Genomic DNA, 20,970 nt, shown 5'->3' with positions numbered 1-20,970 from the left:
TTGTTGGCTGCTGTCATGTTTGTTTCAGTCAGGTTTTGGTCATTGTTATGTTTTATCTTCAGTCGTGTGTTTTGTTTGATACTTTGGACTTTGTTTGTTCAGGATTTAGTTTTCTCTGTTTTAATACAATTCATCAAGTACTACCTGCTCCTCTCTCGTGCCTGCTTTTTGGGGTCCACCACCACCTTGCAATCGTGACACGAGCAAACTAAATTATTTCTTACTTCTGCATAAAGAGAAGAAACACAGTGTTGTCCATCCAGATACCAAGGTGCATTTTATTAGATGATGATCCAATTACATGAAGTCAACATCAGCATCCCTCTTTACAAAAGATGTTAAAATTCAAACATTTGGGGTAAAAAAAAAAGTCATTTTGTACAGCCAACCGGAGAGAAAGCCTGACGTGACCCAAATCCAATTCATTCATCATCATGGGGCTTGTGGATAAAACGTGACCTGTTGACATTATTTACATTCTGTAACACGGAGGCTGACATGAATGGTACGCCTCGCGGCAAATGCCGTAAATAACGATAGATTCATATATTAAGATCTGTTGTTTACAAAATAAAAGATGCGAAATACACACGACGGACAAGTATTTTATCCACGGCCTTGGCTTTCAGCTAAACACACCCTCGTTTTTGCACAACTTTTCCCCCGAGCAAAACGAGATCTTTTTTGCTCGGTCAGGTTCATGTTGATGGGTGCTTTCTTTGGTTATGATGTGGTTGAATGTGACCTACTGCTGCTAACTGGAGAGGTTGGAACAAGTGTCAACAAAAGAGTCCGTCACAAGGACGATGAGACATTCTACTGCCATACATCTGGATTGTAATTGACATCCGCTTTGTTTTGGACATTGTGTAGATGGATCAGAAACGGTGCCATTGGCAGTAACCCTCTCAGCTGGGAAGAAGCGGAGACTCAAAGCCCACTGGGCACTTTAGCTCATGCATACTGTATGTTTGTGGTGTCCGCAAGATGGAAAGTCTAATGGATTCTCTCATTTGGAAAAAAAAAAACAAAAAAGGACATTTCCATCAGAGAAGGAGTTGATTCAATGAGGACTATCGAGTACGGGCAAGAGATAGGAAAGAAAAAAAAAGAAAAAAACAATCTCAGGGCATTGCGGAGACTAACACGCAGGTCTTGCTAGCAAAACCGCTTCATGTAGCCAGCTTCATGATGGAGTGTTAGGACTACTCAGACGCGACAGCAGTTAAACAGCAAACGAGATGGAACACATAAAGGTCACCCACTGGAGTGTAAAGAACAAAAAAAGACAACACGGTACTAAAAAACAAAAAAAACGACAGCTGGATATTACGCCAGGAGATACTGATCATTGCCCTGGAAGTCCATAGCAGGTCCTCGTACATATGTGTTTGAGTGTGCATGTGTGAGTTTGATGTCTATGAACGCAAAAGTCATGTCCGCTAAAGTCAGTCCAGGTCAAAGAAGTAATTTCCTCTGAAGTGAGATTGCACAGACACGGCACACCACCATGTTGGATTATTAGCTTTTTAGCATCCACACCGCACTTCATTGTGCTGCTGCAAATAATCAGAAACACGATAAGCCCATGAAACTTGTCATAACTGTGGCCATTTCTGTGAAGCGCAGTCAGTTTTGCATCGCCCGCCATCCAACTGAAGCTTTCTTGTCTTTTGAGCCTACAACAAGACTTTGGGAACCACCAGAAATCTGCAGGGCACTTTTGAGCGTTTCAAACCAAACAGCAAGATTTGACAAAAAGCTGATGACGGTCGAGCTAACGTGTCTTTTAATTTGGCTGCCCTGAGCTGGACCCAGCCAGAAGCCGTCGAAGCACCCGCACGACTGGAGCACCATCTTTCCCTTGCCCCGCCTCTTCATGTTGAGTGAACGGCCCCGCTGAGCGTCAATCTCCCCGCCCGCCCGCTGTGCTCGGATGTCTGTGCCAAGCGTCATCAGTGGCCCAGCTGGCACCGCCCCAATCATGTCGATTTGCTATAATCATCTTAGGTCATCGCTAGCTACGGGGGGTGGGGGGCAGAACAGCCAAGCAAGGCTGACTGCCCGATGCGTTTCCTCTGAGTTGGTTTTGGTGTTCGAACATCATAAAGATCCGGAATCAGGTTTCAGTAAGAAAAGGAGACCTGTCGTCTCATTCGCGGTCAAAAGGTCATCTACCGCAGCTCCCAGCTTAGATGTCGGCGACTTCAGGCATGCGAGTGTCAGTGTGTGCGAGAAGGCGTCATTGGAGTGGGGGGGGGGTCAGGAATGGGCAGGGACTTACAGAGGTTAATGGTATATCAGCCAAACCAAAGTCACACACTCACCCACTACAACCCCCTAACACCCTCCCCGCCCTCCCCAACCATCCATCCATTCACCCAACCCTCTCCCCTTCCACTGTGTTTGTGTCCTGGCGGGCTCGTCGCTCAGTCCCAGCCGTTGTCCTTGATCATGTGGGCCAGCTCGATGATGAACTTGCCCTCTTTATACTTCTGACTGCTCTCAAAGGCATGTTCCTAGGGGGGGTGCGGCAAAAGACAGGACAGGGCGGCTGACATTTCATTCACATCGTGCTCAAAGACACTACCAGTAACACGTTTATAGCACTGGTAGACACCAGAATGCAGTGGGTATAAAAAGTCGACACACCCCTGTTCAAGAGTGGGCTTTTTGTGATTCAAAACAATGTGACCAAGATGAATTGATTCTTAACCGTTGCCACCATTCATGTGGCGTATAACACACACTGCAAAATTGACTCATTTTCCTGTCCCCCCCCACCCCAAAAATAAAAATAAGATCCAATATAGCGGGCGATATTATACAGGGGGAAGAATAAGAACTGAAAATTTTTCATATTGTAGGTACGTTTACCAGGAGCTAGAGGTTATTCAAAAAAAAAAAAGGAACAACTGACTCATAGCGTAGATACACAACGTAACTCAATATACTTCACATTCTGGTCATTGAAAGTACATTTAAAAGCAGTAAACGGTAAAATGATTTAAAAGATAAGTAAAGAAGTTAAAAAATTGATTTAAAATAACTAACTCAAATTCCTTAAAGAGTGCTGCGTGCAAGAACAAGATTTCCGAAGACGTGATACTTTTGAAAAGACCTTAATCCTCGCTGTGGGAAAAGAGCATTTTTTTTTAACCGGGATTGAAAAGCATTTTCACTTTACTGGTATGTTTTGAATTTTTATGCGTTCATATTATTCACTCTGATGATAAAGAATACCAGCAAATCAGGGGAGTGTACTAGACACAAGTACAGAGAAAGAAAAAAGCTTTTTAAGTGTGACTTGGTGGGGGGGCGGGGCATGTGTCTTACTCATGTGATTTTACGGTACAAGTCATTTTCAAGAGGTGAAATAAAAATAACAGATGTGATTGCACAACTGTGAACACCCTCTAATAACTGTGATGTGGCTGCGTTCAGAATGAAACAATCACATTCTGGCCAGAGAGCGCGACAATGACTGCTACTTTCGAATCCGTCGTCATTTTCATCCAGTCCCAGGTCACAAATTCCCACCACATTTTAAAAGATGGCATTGGGTGTAGCAAGAAACCAAAACTAAATAAACTGTAGTTTCGCAACCAAAAGTTCCAATTAGAGGATATACTATACTTGTGTTATTCTGTTTGGGTTTTTTTTTGGGGTGGGGGAGTTAACCCCCCTTAGGTCCTGTACCAGACACAGAAGTGTCTTTGACTGTGGAGTCTGTCTGCCTTGTTTTGTCTTTGACTGTGTGGATTTGGAGTGGCATGATCATATTTCTGGTATATAAGGGCCATGGGTCAAGGTCATCGCCACAGAACTTTGATGACAGCAGAAACTCGACACAGCTGCAACTGATATGTATGTCATTACCCCCACCCACCCCCAACCCCAGCCCCCGATTAAGTACTATTACGTGTGTGTGTGTGTGTGTGTGTGTGTGTGTGTGTGTGCACTTGCCATGTGTTCTCCACCATGTGGGCATGGGACAGGAATAGAACCTCGGTTGGAAAAAAATAACGACTCGTAAGATTAATGAAGGAAAATGTTTATGCTGGGAACGTTCAGAGTTGGAGGTGAGGCCCAAGCGGACGGTGAATAGAGCCTTCTCAGGCGCCAAACAACAAGGATATTGTGTACTTGTGCAGGGCCACGTTCGAGGAAGACGCTCACGTGCCCACAGTGTAAATTCTCACCTCCATGCTGACTGGGTTCACCTCCGACAACTGCACTCAATCAGCTCTGCTGATACATGAAAGAGGATAACATGCGCGCTTCCTAGTTAAGTCCCTTTTTACATATCACCAACGCTAAATACGTACCGCATATGGATTTTAACCGGGTGACTCTCGCTCCGATCGACAACATCGCACACTAAAGCGCGAGCAAACGTTGGTGCTCAAGGCTCCGCGTTTGATATTGAAACCAGACAGATGAGGCTCGGTTATTCGTAGTTGAGGTGAAATAAAAAGACAGAATGTAGATGTATGTAAAATGTGTTGATGGTAGTTTAATAATAAAATAATATTTTCATAATTACATTTTTGTATTATAGTGTTCCCTCACTTTTCGTAGTGACACGTTACCCCCTTCCCAGTGTGTGTGTGTGTGTGTGTGTGTGTGTGTGTGTGTGTGTGTGTGTGTGTGTGTGTGTGTGTGTGTGTGTTTTTGTTCAACCGAATGTTGCAGTCTCTTGTTACAGCAATATCGTCTCTCCAAAGGCCATCAGTTTATTCAAGTTAAATGTCAGACTTTATTCCCAACCTGCCAAACAGCATCCCCAACGATATATAAAGATGCCTCGTACGGAATACTGCCTGCAGGTTCACTGATCCAGAATGCGGCGGTGGTCCAAATATAATAGGAGGTGCAAATAAAATTAAGACTTGGCTGTTAATCATCTCGGAAACATTTGAAGCTGTTTGCGTGCGGTACTGAACATCGGCAAAGGGCACTCACATATTTCCAGCCCAGGGTGGTCTTGCAGTTCTCACAGTAGATATCTGCTACAGCGTGCAGGCCTGTAAGCAGAACTCTCTCCTCTGCAGGACCACACCCCACGTTCACCCTACAAGAACAAGAATGGGTCCAGAGAGAGAAAGAGAGAGAGAGAGAGAGTGAGAAAGCGAGAGAGAGAGCGAGAGACAGACATGGGTGAGTTTATCTTGGTCTGTTTCATACAGAGTGTAATGTGCACAGAGTGAGTGAGTCACTCAATCCCACCCACTCCCTCTCAGAGCAGAGAACTGGTCTGCCTACAATTGACTTGAACGGCCTTAAATTCATCTGACAATGACGGCTCCCCCGAGGCAGGCTTGCTCTGTCTACACCGCAGCCGTAAAACAAAAACAATGTGCCAACCCGCTGGAAGAACATACGTTGCGAACTTCCTTAAATAACAGCGTATGGAAAATTGCTATTCTCCCAAGGGTAGCGTGCATAGGCGCTTAAGTTAAGCCAATTGAAAGCAGATGGAGGCAACAAAGAACAAAAGACGGACACTCACACAGAGTTGAACAGGTAGGCTCTGCCCTGGCTGCCCTGGAACGACTGCAGAGGCGAGAAGAAAGCAAAGATGAGTCGGCTGTGACACACATGGACCCTTTCATATTGCAGGAAGAGACGCTCACAGAAGGTATTAATGAAAGCCATCAAGGCCGAGCAGTTCCAGGTCATTTATCTGCTGCGAAAGAAGTGTGTGTGTGTGTGTGCTTGGCGAGTGCTGCTTTCAGTGCACGTGTAAAAGGGACTCATTCATAATACAACTCAATGACCATCTTAAAACATAATCCATCTCCAGGAAATACAAGAGAGAATATTGGACCATATAGGAGGGCGATCTGCTATTTACTTGTACAAATCCACTGTGTAAAATATTCAAACATGGTCATTTTTTTTTCCAATACTTGCAAAAGTGAAGCCATGTGAGCTGGAACATTTTAAGCACATCTGTAACCCCAGTGGTTTTCCTTAATGGCCGTAATGCCATTTAAATACAATCCAGGTGCAACAACTGTTGTGCAATGCGTGAAGTCAACTCAGTGAAGCGCCACCGCTGTCGGTTTACCTTGGAGATGAGCTCGTCGTGGTTGGCTAGGTGAGCCCGGCAATGGATGCAGCTGTACGTCCGATGGCAGCTCGGCAGGTAGGCTTGGAAGGTCTTGGAGCGCGTCATTCTGACCATGGGCGGGGTTGGCGGGCGGTGCAAGAAGGGACTGCCGGCCCAGGTCGGCTCACAAGGGAAGCACCGCAGCACACAGGTGAGGGCCGTGGTGGGCGGTGGGTCGGGAGGCAAACACCTGCAAAGCATAGAGGGACGGGAGAGCTCATGCTGTTGCCTTAACCCTTTCAGGGACAGCGGTTACAATAGTGGACGGCTTATCATGTCATCGGGTTACTGGGTGCATGAAAGGGTTAAACTCGCGTCGTCAATTCTGCCGCATGTTTGTGTCTTTTGTTGCATGTGCATCTTGAAGCATTCGGCATTCCATTGGCGCTTGAATACACGTCGGCATTTGAGGGCTGCAGTATGTTGTTGTTGTTTTTTTTTTAAAGATTGAAACAATGTGTCATCATTCGCAAATACTTCCACGACATTTCAATTGTAGACAAAGCTTATGAGCATTTTAGTACAGCGGATGATCCGGTCTAGTGAATGCACAAACGAATTCTTCGACCAGATCATCTGGACTGTTTATATCATTTTGGGGAGGATCAAACTTATGGAAGTTGGTTGCCATTTAGCCTTTCTTAAAATATGACTGTTTCATGTTTTGTTTTGTTTTTAATTTGACAAAATGTAGCTGGTTAGCACTTATTTAACTTGAATAGAGTGGTCTGTGTTATCCAGTATAATTGCAATTATTTTGTATTGAAAACAAAAGTAGCACTCTTCTTTTGACCTGAAGAAATGTTGTTGCTAAAGTGGCAAATGACTCGTGAGACACATTACGCAAAACATCACATTCATGGACTTGTTTTTTTTGGCCCAACTTTGTGTTGACCACACAAAAGGATTTACAATCGAAAATATTGAATTGGTTTAAAATTGGTGAATATTGACCGAGAATGTTATCGGAGCAGATCGTAGATGGAGTTAAATCTTGACATTTTCCACACCACAGAAAAAAAAAAAAGATAAGTTTCTGAGAAACCTGATAATCAGGCCTTTGCTGACTTTAACTGGAATGCTCAAATTAGGCTCAATTATCGGCACCTCATTCTAGTCGCTGGTTAACCAAGTGGCCATTCAACCTAACAAAAACATTGCATTCCCTTAAACATGAGAGCACAAGTAGCAGGCACTGTTGATAAAACCAGAGGCTGATGCAAAAACAATTTTTAAGGGGGGTGGGGGGAGTTCTTAAATTATTCAGCAGTTTCAATATGATTTTTTTTTTGGTACTGCATGTTCAACATTAAAAATAAAAATCAAGATAATTTGTAGTGCTTGTATTCATAATTCATGTATACCTGCTTCTCTTGCAACAAAAAAAACAAAACAAAAAACACTGAAACAGGAGTCACCAACCTTTTTGAAAGTGAGAGCTACTTCTTGGATACGGTTTAATACAAAAGGGCTACGTGTTTGATTCACACGCGTGACTTATGAAATAAGTTTTCTCAAATTACCTTTACCTTTGAAATGTTGAAAACGGTTGTCTCTTTTTAAAGCATGGAAAAAGCGTGTTGCATGTTCACTGTGAACCTGCGCAACAATCCCATGTTCTGTATCCATATACATGCAGACAAATATAGCACTCCAATAGATTTCAAATTGCATGCACGCGATTCTTTCAAGGAGAAGCAGCTGGCTCAAAAAAAAAAAGCAAATAAAGTTTTGTGTACCCAAAGTTTCAAACTGACAACAACTCCTGCAGGCTCAAGCCATTTCCAGACCTCCTCCCCCAGCAGCTGCATTGGGGTATTTGTCCACAGTTGCAGGCACACTTCCCATTCACCCGAACCAATGCAGGCAGGAAAGCTAGCTCACATCGAAGTCTAGCATGAGGCTGCAGAGTTAATCTTCTTAGCTTAACACAACTGTGAGCCTCACGCTGAACTCGCTGCATGATACCAAATAGTCCAAGCCCTTAAAATACTTGTGTTGCTCGCCTGGGTGACTGAGATTAGTGAGTTGGCCAGGACTATTCCAACGGTAAGAGAATTTATGGTGAAATTTGCATGCAAAAATACACAGTTTGTTCCTGTCAAATCAATCACAAGATGCAATTCTACTTCCCAGCAGGCTATCCATTTGCCAAGTGAAGAATGTAGCAAAGGTGAAAAGGGTACCAGTATTTGTATGTGCAGTATGTGCCCAACCCTTTCGTGTGTGAAATTCGTGTTTGTCCATTTTCTATCACTGTCCATTTCGGTCGCCCCACACTTGCGCTCTCCTTATCGAAAGGCCTCGCCACACAATTGCATTTGTTTTTCCTCTGCTGCCACTGTCTATTCATCAGTCCTACCGCATGTCGTTTGAGGTCACCGCATTGGCCGTTCTGGTCATTTCGGAGTGTCATCACAAAGGGCTACATGCCATGAGTCTCACCAGCCGAAAGGGCCCTTGTATATCCCAACAAAAAAACCTTTGTTATATAAGCGACTGATGCCACCGCCGCTGCCGTTTGTGACGACGATCGGGGCAAAGCGAGGGATGCGAGTCAGACGGGGACAGAGAGGGGAAGTACAAGTGTGCATCGAATGCTGCGCACGAGCTGCACCCACGAGCAGCAAATCAGCACTTCACCTTCTTTCATCGCGTTCCCCGTTTGGTGTTCCTCAAGGCGTACAGCAGAGTGACATCACTGAGCCTCGCGGCACATCAAATGCCATTGGTTGGGCACAGCTACGAAATCGCAAAAGAATGTGTATCGTGCTTTCTTAATGTCAACGTTTTCTTCATGTCAAATTTCACTAAAAGTAAAAGGAGAGCGAGCGAGACCAGACATGTTGTATGGTTTCGAGACAGTAGCAATGACCTGAAAACGGGAGACAGAACTGGAGGTGTCAGAATTGAAGATGATGAGATTCTCTCTGAGTACGGCAGGTTCAGGAAAACAGACTGGAAGGTTTGGAGACGCAGAGGAACGATTGAGACGCAGGAGTTTGAACATGTACAGAGGAGGGACAGTGGCTATATCGGGAGAAGGATGTTGGAAATGGAGCCACTATTTTCCAACCGAGTACGAGAGCAAGTGCTTTAATTTGAGTACACTGTTATACAAGCTGTACACTAACAACAAAATTTGGTTTCTTAAGCGAAAAGAGATACGAAATTATTTACCAAAACTTGAGAGGTGTACTCACTTTTGCCGTACAGGCCTATGTGGTCACGATGATAACATCAGATAATAAGTATGCTCTTAAATAGACACCTCGACAAGTGATGCAATACGGCGAGGCTGCAAGTTTTTAGACAAACACTAAACACGTGTAGCCCTTCAAAACGTTTTGGAAAAGCCTGTCCAAAACTTGCGCAGGAAGGCCTACGTATCACATCAATCAAAATACTGTACTTAAAATTATAAATTGGTGGGGGACGCTGAAGGCCTGCAGTGAGTGCGTATGTGTGTGTGATGCCTACTGTATGAATCAGGTCACACAGGCAGTGGCACACTTTATCTGGGCCAGAACTTCAGCCACCACACGGAGCCCAGATGGCAGGGATGCCTGAGCTCAGCAATCCTGCGCGCGCCCACACGCACGCAGGCAGACACACGTACACACACACTCACACAAACACACACTGCCATACGACACTGAGTTGAAGATCTGCAGTGACCTGGCAGGTGGAGTGAGAGGGTTATGGGATCACTTGCATCGATCACGTATGGTTGAGGTAATGTGCAGCGTTCGCGACAAATAGCCGCGTGCGCGCGCACTGTGGCGCACGCGCCTCGGACAGACGCCACAAAACAACATGTGAGGATGAAGTGGATGACAGTGTAAACCTCCTCAAATATCAAAATAAATTAATGCACAAGAGGGCAACAATAAATAAATAGCACGTTAAGGGGAACACCAGAGTCCCGACTGTGTTGATAAATAATCAAGCACCATAGACTTGATGAGCTGACATCGACACCATCTCTTAACAACAAAAACTGTGATTAATACAGTAAGAAATAAGAAATACACTGAAGGTAACAACAATAATAACAACAACACGTAGCAATTAGTTTTACCTTTGTGGGGGAGAAAAAGGAACCTACGCGTTGCCTGAAAAACGTCGCACCTCCTCGTTTTCTTCGTGACAGTGCCAATTTTAAACGTTCATTTGGGCTTCTTCCAAGGTGAAAATGTCCTCTCAGCTTCTTGTCTTCCAGGCTCTTGTCTCTGCTCTCCTGGGCCCAGGGAAGTCGTGCATAGACTCAATGTTTTGACGCGCAACGATGCCCAGCACAGTTCTAGAGGAAGGTAAAGAGTGTGGAGACTGCCAGCCGGAGCAAGATGCTTCCCTTCCCTTCATTTAACGTCGCTGTAAAGGCTTAAAAAAGACGTATCATGTATTTTCTCCTGATAGTAACATATACACTCTATTCCATGATGATTATTTTTGTATCAATGCTAAGAAAAACATTATAGTAACGTTTGTAGTGTGTAAACGCACACATGCGCAAAAACAATGATGCCGCGTTTGTAATGTGTGTATCTACAGAAAGATAAAATCAGATTCGCTGATAGACGACGTGGACATACAGTACATGTAACTGATAACATTTATCATGTTTTAAATGTTTTATTTGACAAATAACGTATTTGTACATGTAAAAATACTCTACCATTCAAACCCCCTAAAATCAGTGCGCTCGGTCTAGGAAATGCTCACGGTCCTAATGTAGATCACAAAACGATATAGTTTTATTTTAACGATGGATCGATCGCTGAATCGCGTCAAACATCTCGGGCAAAACGTTTTAAAATGCCACTGGTGAAGGTTCACCCTTTCAGCTTGACTGTTTGATCTTTGTCAAGGGAAGTATTGAAGAATGATTGGCATACCGAAAGGCCAATCATTTAAGTGAAACAGCATAGCAACATCGCGTTCATTGGTTTAGAAAGACATCTTCGTTAACAACAAGTTCGCTGACTGTACGTCCACGTTTTACCGAATCATCGAGAAGACGAAGTATATTTTTTGAAGTGATTTATGAAGAACCGTCTTCTTTAGGTGTTAAATGGGGGGGGGGGGGGGGGGGGCAAAACATGTTTTCGCTGTCCATGACGCAATATTTGCGATCAGTAACTCGAGAATGTACTCAGAAGACTGATGAGTGAGTGCAAAATCCAACTTTCTGTCTCCCCCTCGTGTCGAATACGTGACCAGTTTCTATAGCGACGTCATCTCGTGTTAAATTGAAAATACCAGTTTCTCCAGTGGTGTGATCACATTTACACAGAAAGAAAAACAGCTTGCCTCTGTCAGAAATATATCGTGTACATTTTTATTTTGTCTGAAAAACAGCTGAGATACCACAAAACCCTTGTCACTTGTGCACACATGACGAAGTGAGACGGTCAAAACAGATCAAGTCACCAAAACACACTCGTAAGTTTTCAAACATGCATGCATCAATGACACAATGTAATACAAATAATGTAGACAATTTCAGTTGCTTTAAGATCTGCAATGCAAGTAGACTATAAGACTGGGGGGAGATGTACTAATCAATAAATACACAAATATAAAAGCTAATTTCATTGACAACACCAAATGGCAAAAACGCATCAACATTACATTCAATCATGACTCAAAGTGCTTCGTCGCCTATCTGGATTGGAGAATATTAGTGGTTTGATCATCCTCCCGTTGATTTCTTATTTTGTTTCTCCGCATTTATTTAGCAAAGTCAATCATTATGTTCTGGTCTCTTGACAAAATGTTACGATTTTTTTTTCAGAAAAAAAAAAGACAAAGACAATAGTGCAACTCATTAAAAGAAACTTGTAAATGCTCTTGCACATGGAAATGCCTCTTGAATTGAAATATGTTATTCATTCAAGAGAATACCGCAGTACTGTCCTTTCGCACATGTGAAATTTAACTTCCCAGTGTTTTTACTCACTTGCTGTCTGACGGCAGCTCAATGCCGAATTGGCCATGTTGACCAAGTTAATTGAAATCAAATCTTGTCAGGACTGCCATTCCTGTCTCTGAAAACAGTTTTTAGTGCAGCTGTTAAGACAGTCCTGTTATCAGTGCAAACGTGAAACCAGATTTTAAAATGAAACCAAAAACAAACAAAACACACTCGTAAGTTTTCAAACATGCATGCATCAATGACACAATGTAATACAAATAATGTAGACAATTTCAGTTGCTTTAAGATCTGCAATGCAAGTAGACTATAAGACTGGGGGGAGATGTACTAATCAATAAATACACAAATATAAAAGCTAATTTCATTGACAACACCAAATGGCAAAAACGCATCAACATTACATTCAATCATGACTCAAAGTGCTTCGTCGCCTATCTGGATTGGAGAATATTAGTGGTTTGATCATCCTCCCGTTGATTTCTTATTTTGTTTCTCCGCATTTATTTAGCAAAGTCAATCATTATGTTCTGGTCTCTTGACAAAATGTTACGATTTTTTTTTCAGAAAAAAAAAGACAAAGACAATAGTGCAACTCATTAAAAGAAACTTGTAAATGCTCTTGCACATGGAAATGCCTCTTGAATTGAAATATGTTATTCATTCAAGAGAATACCGCAGTACTGTCCTTTCGCACATGTGAAATTTAACTTCCCAGTGTTTTTACTCACTTGCTGTCTGACGGCAGCTCAATGCCGAATTGGCCATGTTGACCAAGTTAATTGAAATCAAATCTTGTCAGGACTGCCATTCCTGTCTCTGAAAACAGTTTTTAGTGCAGCTGTTAAGACAGTCCTGTTATCAGTGCAAACGTGAAACCAGATTTTAAAATGAAACCAAAAACAAAACATCTGCCCATGAAATAAAATGGGAGGTCAATTGTGATTGGCAGCACCATCTGCCGGTGTTTTTGCGTGCAACATCTAATGCTTGAGTAGTATTGCAAACGTTACAAATACATTCAAGTAAAATGATCGAGCTGCGGTTGTAACGATGGCATAAAAGGTGTGTAGAGATTTAATACCGAACTTCAATGAATTTTTGCGTTCAATGGTATTGCTAGTGTAAAAATGTGCAGTGCTCAAACACAATTATCCTCGTTTTATGGCAGCGTTCAGGTGGCTGTAGACAAGTCACTGAGGCTTGGAAAGGCCATTCCGATCCAAGAAGTCTTTCAGCCTGGTGGGAAAATCTGTCATAACCCCTGTAGCTCCCAAGTCAAATGCCCTTTGGAAGTCTTCTTCATCGTTCAGCACCCAAATGTACACCTGAAACCAGAGGAAACAGTTCTATTACCTTAGGGTTTTTCTGAACATACAGATGTAGTCAATGTTGCCATTGCATGCAAGAAAAATAGAATGTTATTAAACGGGTAAATAATGATGTGTGACATGGTTTCCTTAATCAAGTTGGGTTACTCCAGGACAAAATTGAACAAAACAACATAGAGGTGAAGGATCAAATAACCTCCTAAAACCTCACCTGTATTCCCCGAGCAGTGAGATGCTGGAAGAGCGCTTTCCTCATCAATAAGCTGTAAAGGAAAAAAAATTAATTAGGAGAATAGTAAGGGTACAAATATTACTTAAAAAAATAAAGAGGAGGGGACCAGATAAAATAGTAAAGGATGATGTTAAGTGCAGCTAATTCCAACAATCAGACACAAAGGTGATTAACTGACTGACTGCCAAAGGTGGTGAGTCAACTCACTTATCTGCAAGCCAGGTGAATAGGCGCTGACTCTTGCTCATTCTGTTCGGATCATAAAGTCTGTAAAGAGATATATTGAACATTTAAAAAAAAAAATAAGGGCACTGATTGATTTTAAAATTAACAGATGGGCCAGGTAATTTTTGACAAAGCAATTGCGGGATAAAATGGTTCAGTCCTCTGCTTGATAAGGTAAGATAAGAAAACCTTTATTTGTCTCGCAAAGGAGAAATTCCCAATTTACAAAATTAGGAAAGGGAGAAAGTAGAAGACAAAAGTATATAAATAAATATATACTTTAATACATGCGCAAAATTCAAAGAAATGTAGCTGCTGTGAAAGTGCTATATGAATAAACGTGTTGTATTGTACAAGACCAAACCGATTCATGTTTGTAGATTTTTTTTTGTTTTAGGAAAACTAAATAAATGATTCAGTTTTGGATTAAGACTGTGTAACATAACATAAAATGTGGGGAAACATGAAGCACTGTGAGTATTTCCTTCACTGTATGTGTTTTACCTCCGACAAACATTGTGTCTACTTTTCCATACTTACTTGTTAACAATATTGGGCATTGGGATCTCCAAGAACTGTTCCTTTAAAGGAACAAAAGGGAGAAGACCAGTGTAGAAGAGACACAACAACTGCAACACTCTGGGAAAGCTAAACAACACAGGAATGCGAGGGTTCTGCAAAACATGAATCCAAAATGGTCAGGGATTGCTTGCGAACTGTGGGAATGGCTTGTTTTGAAACTACCATGACAAATTTGACTGACTGGTGATGTGGAAACAGGAGACATACTGTACATACCTCTTTGTAACACTTCCTGACTATCTGGTTGCTGGCGTTGCCCCATACTGTAAGATGCTCTCTGTCATATTTTACAACCAGCTCGGAAACCTGCCACACAAATAGAAAAATGACCAAAAACAGAATCTGAATGTAGGAGGAAATGTGTATCTGACATGCAGCTGTCAGAGACAAAATTAAAGAAGCTTTCATACTGATATTTGTTCGAGAGCAGATACACGCACACGCGCACGCACCTTCTTGATGAGTGTATCGTTGTTGACCTTGATGTCAATGTTGACAGGGGTGTTGGGAAATGCTTCAAAAACATCCTTGAGCAGAGGAATGCGTTTGTCCTCTCCCCCCTCGCATATACACTCTGTACACACAAGGACATGTAGATAACAAGGTCAGTCCAGTCCCCCCTCCCACCCCTCCAATATAAAAATGGTTGTAATTATGTAATAGAACCTGCGTGGGATTTTTAGCGGTTTACAGCGACGGCAGTTTGATTAAGAGCTCCGATTGACGTGTGAGCGTACATGGGAGTGCTCCAGCCACAGACACTCACCCCTTTGAAAAGTCACATCCAGCTTGCAGAGGTATGGTGGCAACTCCTGCACAGAGCAAACAGCAGGAAGTGGAGAAGGCGTGGAGACCTAAGGTCAAATATGGCGGTGAAGTACTGTGAGTAAGTTAGTGAATTACAGCTAAGATCACAGGGAAAGTAAGTGTTTCATGTCAAGTGCGCTGCAGCCAGAATGGGAGAGTAATCTGAGAGTATCCATCTATTTTCGAGATGGGTGAGCTGGAGACTGATGGCAAATACAAGTGTGATGATGACAAGTGAACCTGAAACTGACCTTTAATAGCTTAAAACTTAAGGATATTAAAATACTATAGAATAAAATGTTCTGCTTACCCCATATGCCATGTCAGAGATGTAGGCATTAATACCAGTTGCTCGCTGCAGATGTGGGTCATGTGACACCACAACCTGCTCATCCTTCGTCAGGTGGCAGTCAAGCTCCAACATGTCAGTGCCAAGAGCCACGGCGCTGCGAGGAGCAAGAGGCACATATTGTTCAGCAGCAGACTTTCACCTGGCGCTGCGGGTCGAAGTTCAACTTACTGTTTGAAAGCCGCCATTGTGTTCTCAAGGTTCTCTGCTGCTCCTGAAATGCAGACAGGAATCAATCAATTCAAATCAATCTTCTGTAGCGATTTCTGAGTCTGTGCTTTAATATCGAAGTTCAAGAGTTGAATCAGAACTTCTACTACACAAGTGTCTGTGCTCCTTAAGTCCTGACTGACTACTTTTCCTACCTTGGGAATTCCCCCTTTTGATACGTATGGGATCTCAAAACTTTGAATTAGGATATTATTACTGTCTTCCACAAGAATGAAATCATACGCACTGCTTGAGAGAGTACCACCGCTCACTTACCTCCACGATGAGAAATGTGCTTACTGTGGAACCTCTCTTTCTTCTTCCGATGCAGAAGAGTCGGGCATTTGAGCAACAACGCGGAGGTGAGGACGTAGCCCGTCACCGTGGACAGGACGTAAACCGCACCGTACATTACCTCCCTTACAATTGACGGGACACGCACAGATATGAGTTGTTACGAGCACCCTGGCGCCATACGTTCAACAGCGTTTACCTTTAACGCCGGTGTACGAGCCAATTTGAGTTATTTACCATAGCTGTACCTTAGCTGTACATCGACCGTTCTAGTCCCGGTTCTTGTTGATAAATGTCTAGATCTGTGTGTCTGTCGTTTTTGGTTCGTCCGCTGCTTGTTTTTGTTCGATCAGCTGTGCGTTTGACAGTCCGGGTAGCTGCTTGTGTTTGGCCGCGTAGCTTCTCTTCTTCGTGGACTGCGTCAAAAACACAACGGGTCTTAGCAAGCAAGGCGCATTATCACCCTCTACTGGATGGATTGAGACATGTTGATGTGAGCCACGGTTGGCCATGTGAATTGGTGGCGGCCGGACCGGTGCACTTGCTACCTTGGCCTTATCCAACTAAAACCACCATTATCACATAGCAATTATCAGTTCTACAAGAAGGCTTCCTACAGTACAAGCTGTCTTCGGGCAGTAGGCGGGGGACACCCTGAACTGGTCGCCAGCCAATCGCAGGGCACACAGAGGCGGGCCACCAAGCAGTGTTGTGTTTACATGAAATATACCTCTAAATATTATAGTCAAAGAGTTCCTTTTGATCAAAATGACACCAGGCTTAGATGTTTTTCTTTGCAGCATTAGGCTTCTGTCTTGCCACCCTACCTCATAGCACAGATGTATGAAGAAATTGCTGTCTCATGTACAAGCAGCCAGTACTTCCCAGAAATACCTGCAGCTCTTTTGATGTTGTTGTCAGCTTCTTGACAGCCTCCCTGAACAGTTTTCTTTTCGTCTTTTCATCCATTTTGGAGGAGGGTCATCACGTAATGATTCAATGTACCATAAACCAGAAAACGTAAGGTCATAGTACTGGGTGAACATTTTCAATTGTACTTTGTACATGTACATTTTGATGTCATATTCCTTTTTAGACCAGTGGTATACAGTGTTACGTTGTAGATTTTTCATTTATTTGTTGTTGTTTTTTTTTGTATCACATATTCAAAATAAAAATGTAACTATGTAATCAGACAAAATCTCATATCAATATCAATCTATCGACCTAATCCATATGATTTAGTCAGGATTAACTAACCATTATAGCTATGTTTGACAATGGCACACAGAGCTAAACACAGAACAATGTCCAAGTTTGAATTTTTGCACACCAGTCAAAGTTCACTCGGTGCAATAAACTCTCCGTGATAATGACATACACACCCTGACGAATAATACTTCGGCACATAATTATATTTAAAGCAAAGACTTTGGTGTAAATGGAAGGCCAGCAAATGACTCACAAAACTTCGCAAAATTTAACAGATGTTCTGCACCAGTGGGGCTGCCTGGAAGAAGAGTATCAGCATGCTCAGGTAAGCAACAATGAGTAATCACCAACCCTGTGTTTAATATTAAATAGCACATGCTCACAGTTCTCTAGATTTAAAATTCCCTAGCAGAAAGCTCAATCACATTGACTGCACTGCATAATTTCCTGTGGTTATTGATGTTCTGTAATTCTGTTTTGTTGTCAATCAGGAGGCACACAGGCTATACCTACAAAAACTGGATGAAATTTCCAAACTCCAAAGGAGCTGCTCTTCCTCCATTTCCCGTCAACAAACAAGACTGAAGGAGATGTCCTCTTTTGTAAAAAAGTAGCTTTCAACCCCCCCCCCCACACACACACACACATACACATTTAGCTGAAAAGGGAGGCTTTCAAACAGGCAAACAAATAGGCATACACTAAGACACTCAAACGCAGATATGCCGGTGATAAGCCCGGTCGTGTTTTTGTCTCATCAACCAGGTGCAGCAAAGGACTGTTGGAAGAAGATGCCCTTGACGTAATAAGAGAGAAAATAAAGCTGCAAACCAATGCCTTCTTTGAAATGGAATCCTTTCTCCCAAGGAAAAATGGGTGACAAATTAAAATAAATCAACCTTGCTAAAAATATCAGTGTTTAGTCTACCGCTAAATACCAAAATATAGTGCTCGTGGTTAAAATCGTATTCTTGGATTACATTCCTACTTCTATTAAAAATGAAATAAGGACAAAGTGTCGTTGTGATTGTATTTCAGGCTGTACCTCACTCTGGTTCTTGGAAATGTGAATGTCACTCTGCTCAGCAAACAGTTAAAGTAAGTGCTCTTTTTTTTTTCCTAAAGCGACGACCTTTTCCGGATAAGGTTATGTGGCATAGTCAACAATGCTCCCAATGGCATCTCACTAACTTCATTTTGTCCACAAAGTCTTATGCACTTCCGGATATTTCTGCTTGTCACATTTTGAAAACTCATTACCAGATTTGCCTACAAAGACGAATATGAGAAGTTCAAGCTGTACCTCACTGTCATCCTGCTGCTGTTTTCCTTTACATGCTATTTCTTTGTGAACTACAGGTAAGCATTTCCAGAAAAGAAAATGTGGTCCTTCCCATATGTCAATGGGACTTTTGTGTTTAATTTTGGTACATGGCTTCAGATTTCTTGACGCTATCCTCAACTTCCTGTTGGTCTGGTATTACTGCACATTAACAATCAGGGAAAGTATCCTCATCAACAATGGCTCCAGGTCAGCCCGATACTGTATACAGTTCTGAAGACATTTTACTTTCTAAAAATTCTTTTGGAAGTTAATTCTCTCCATGTGTCACCTACGTTTCAGAATTAAAGGCTGGTGGGTTTTCCATCATTACATCTCAGCTTTTTTGTCTGGTGTAATGCTGACATGGTGAGTAAATCGAAAGCCATTTACAGCTAATGTGAAACGTGAAAGTTTTCTGGCACTGTATGGTTAAAGTGTCCTCCCTTCTGCACTCAAGGCCAGATGGCAACTTGTATAAGATTTTCAGGAACCAGTTCCTGGCTTACTCCCTCTATCAAAGTAAGGTCAAGTCTTTGGCAAATTAAGTCATACCAGATTTTTCTTCAGATGTCATCAAAACATCTTCTCATGAACATGCAGGTTTTGTTCAATGTCTGCAGTGTTATTATCAGAGTGGATGTCTCTACAGACTCAGAGCGTTGGGTGAAAGACACAACATGGATCTGACCGTGGGTAAGGTTCACAAACACAGAGCTCGGTCACCGAATAAATATGCTGTCTGCATCATTTCATGTGGAAGCCATGTACAAAAAATTTAAAGTTTCAAATTCAGAACATGAACATAATGGCAAATAAAGTACATGGCTGATTTCTGTTCTTAGAGGGATTTCAGTCCTGGATGTGGAAAGGACTGACATTTCTTTTGCCCTTCCTGTTTTTCGGTCATGTGAGTATACCGTCAGTGGAACATCCGCACTTGAGTCACGGAGGAGTTTGCATAAATAATTATGCTTTGTCATGGTTTCGACATGATACCACACATCACATGTACGTGGCTCATGTCAGCATTCTGCATGTTTACATGCTAAGATCTATTTGGGTTTTACATTTGCATGTAACATTTGGTGTGTCACTGTTTGTTATACTTTACAATTTACAAATGCAATTCTAAGACCTCCTGTTTTCTTGTAGTTCTGCCAGCTCTTCAATAGCATCTCTCTCTTCAGAATGGCTCAGCTCCCAGACTGCAAAGAATGGCAGGTCAGCGCTCACACAATCCAATTTTCACTCCCTCTTGATGTTTTCATTCAGTCTCATTCATTTAAAAGGCATGCCTTACTCGCGGTAAGGCAACCATTTTGAGTTGAGATGTAGTTTGAATTCCCAAGTTAACTTTTCGAATGAAAAAGCTTGTCCAGATTGCAACAGAATTGAAACTGTTAATAGCCCTGCTCCTGAATGCCTACGTGCCTGACCATTATCTATTTTTTTGAAATTGAAAATCAACCAGAGCAATGATTCACCTTCATTCTGTTATTAACGCCAGGTCTTGGTGTGCAGCCTTTGCTTCTTTATTCTGTTCACGGGAAACTTCTTCACGACTCTTGCTGTGGTCCATCAGAAGGTCAAACGGAGGAATCAGAAAACAAAGATCCTGTGATTCAAACAGTACAAGTAGTTTATCTTGAGTAAGATGCTGTGGCACACAAGTTGAATCGTCGAAAATCATTCATTTTCACTCAATTCGTCCAAAGGGTGTTGTTTATTAACAAACAGAGGTGTATAGCGGCAATCAGAACATCGTAATGGTCCTCCATTAGAAGGCAGAAATTAGAATAAACCTGTTTATCCACCACTTGCACAACAGAACAAGTCATGGCTTCCTGCGAGTATCAACATTGTGTTTAATTTAACAGGTCCAGACAAGCTGATCATTATTTCTGTATTTATAGTTTTTTTTTGGTGGAATTTTTGTTTAGCGTTTTACTATGAGATCTCTGCAATATAAAATTGGTGATTTGGTTCAATAAAGGTTGGGAAACACTGGATTCGTGTGTTAGACATCACATCATGTTTTCAAGGTCGATATTTGAGACTTGGTTTCTTTATGAATTCATCCATTATCTGAAGCACTTTGTCCTGACGAGGGACGCGGGTATGCCAGCTGTCTTCGGGCAGTAGGCGGGGAATCAAACACTGCACCTCTGCCCTGCGAGACGGGTGTGGTAACCACAACACAATGTCAAAACAAAAAAAAAAAAAAACTTACAGTAAACAGAGAGGTGAAAACTGGTTGAGATCGAATTTGATTGTGGTTTTTAAATGTGCAAATAATGAGGAGAACGTGGGGGAACGTGAAACATGGAGCATGGACAACTGGCCACAAATTCTAA

General features: G+C 42.3%; 3 protein-coding genes across 4 annotated transcripts; 1 reads left to right on the top strand and 2 right to left on the bottom strand.

Annotated features, from left to right (window-relative positions):
- Window positions 1-258: 258 nt before the first annotated feature.
- ypel2b (yippee-like 2b) lies at window positions 259-10,442 on the bottom strand. The gene is made up of 5 exons (XM_019886036.1): window positions 10,197-10,442; window positions 6,074-6,305; window positions 5,513-5,556; window positions 4,966-5,074; window positions 259-2,519 (listed from the first exon to the last, which is right to left on the bottom strand). The coding sequence occupies exons 2-5, from the start codon at window positions 6,188-6,190 to the stop codon at window positions 2,430-2,432; spliced, it is 360 nt and encodes a 119-aa protein (XP_019741595.1). The 5' UTR covers window positions 6,191-6,305; window positions 10,197-10,442; the 3' UTR covers window positions 259-2,429.
- Window positions 10,443-12,320: 1,878 nt separating this feature from the next.
- gdpd1 (glycerophosphodiester phosphodiesterase domain containing 1) lies at window positions 12,321-16,505 on the bottom strand. 2 transcript variants are annotated; one of them, XM_019886041.1, is made up of 11 exons: window positions 16,280-16,505; window positions 16,063-16,206; window positions 15,748-15,790; window positions 15,538-15,673; window positions 15,187-15,232; window positions 14,873-14,994; window positions 14,637-14,726; window positions 14,379-14,512; window positions 13,821-13,880; window positions 13,593-13,644; window positions 12,321-13,378 (listed from the first exon to the last, which is right to left on the bottom strand). In XM_019886041.1, exons 2-11 carry the CDS (start codon window positions 16,196-16,198, stop codon window positions 13,244-13,246), a joined length of 954 nt encoding a protein of 317 aa, XP_019741600.1. In that variant the 5' UTR covers window positions 16,199-16,206; window positions 16,280-16,505; the 3' UTR covers window positions 12,321-13,243. The 2 variants fall into 2 exon arrangements, with proteins under 2 accessions (XP_019741600.1, XP_019741599.1); XM_019886040.1 differs by having other exon boundaries at window positions 16,063-16,505.
- Window positions 16,506-17,567: 1,062 nt separating this feature from the next.
- Window positions 17,568-20,625, top strand: LOC109525390 (transmembrane protein 120A-like). Its single transcript, XM_019885823.1, has 10 exons — window positions 17,568-17,617; window positions 18,331-18,390; window positions 18,541-18,651; window positions 18,734-18,823; window positions 18,917-18,982; window positions 19,074-19,135; window positions 19,217-19,309; window positions 19,459-19,523; window positions 19,769-19,837; window positions 20,124-20,625. The coding sequence occupies exons 1-10, from the start codon at window positions 17,568-17,570 to the stop codon at window positions 20,235-20,237; spliced, it is 780 nt and encodes a 259-aa protein (XP_019741382.1). The 3' UTR covers window positions 20,238-20,625.
- Window positions 20,626-20,970: the final 345 nt, after the last annotated feature.

The sequence above is a fragment of the Hippocampus comes genome, unplaced genomic scaffold (assembly GCF_001891065.2).
Source record: "Hippocampus comes isolate QL1 unplaced genomic scaffold, H_comes_QL1_v1.1 scaffold29, whole genome shotgun sequence".
Taxonomy (NCBI): Eukaryota; Metazoa; Chordata; class Actinopteri; order Syngnathiformes; family Syngnathidae; genus Hippocampus; species Hippocampus comes.
The sequence above is the reverse complement of the archived record's forward strand: the minus strand, read 5'-3'. Positions and strand labels throughout refer to the sequence as shown.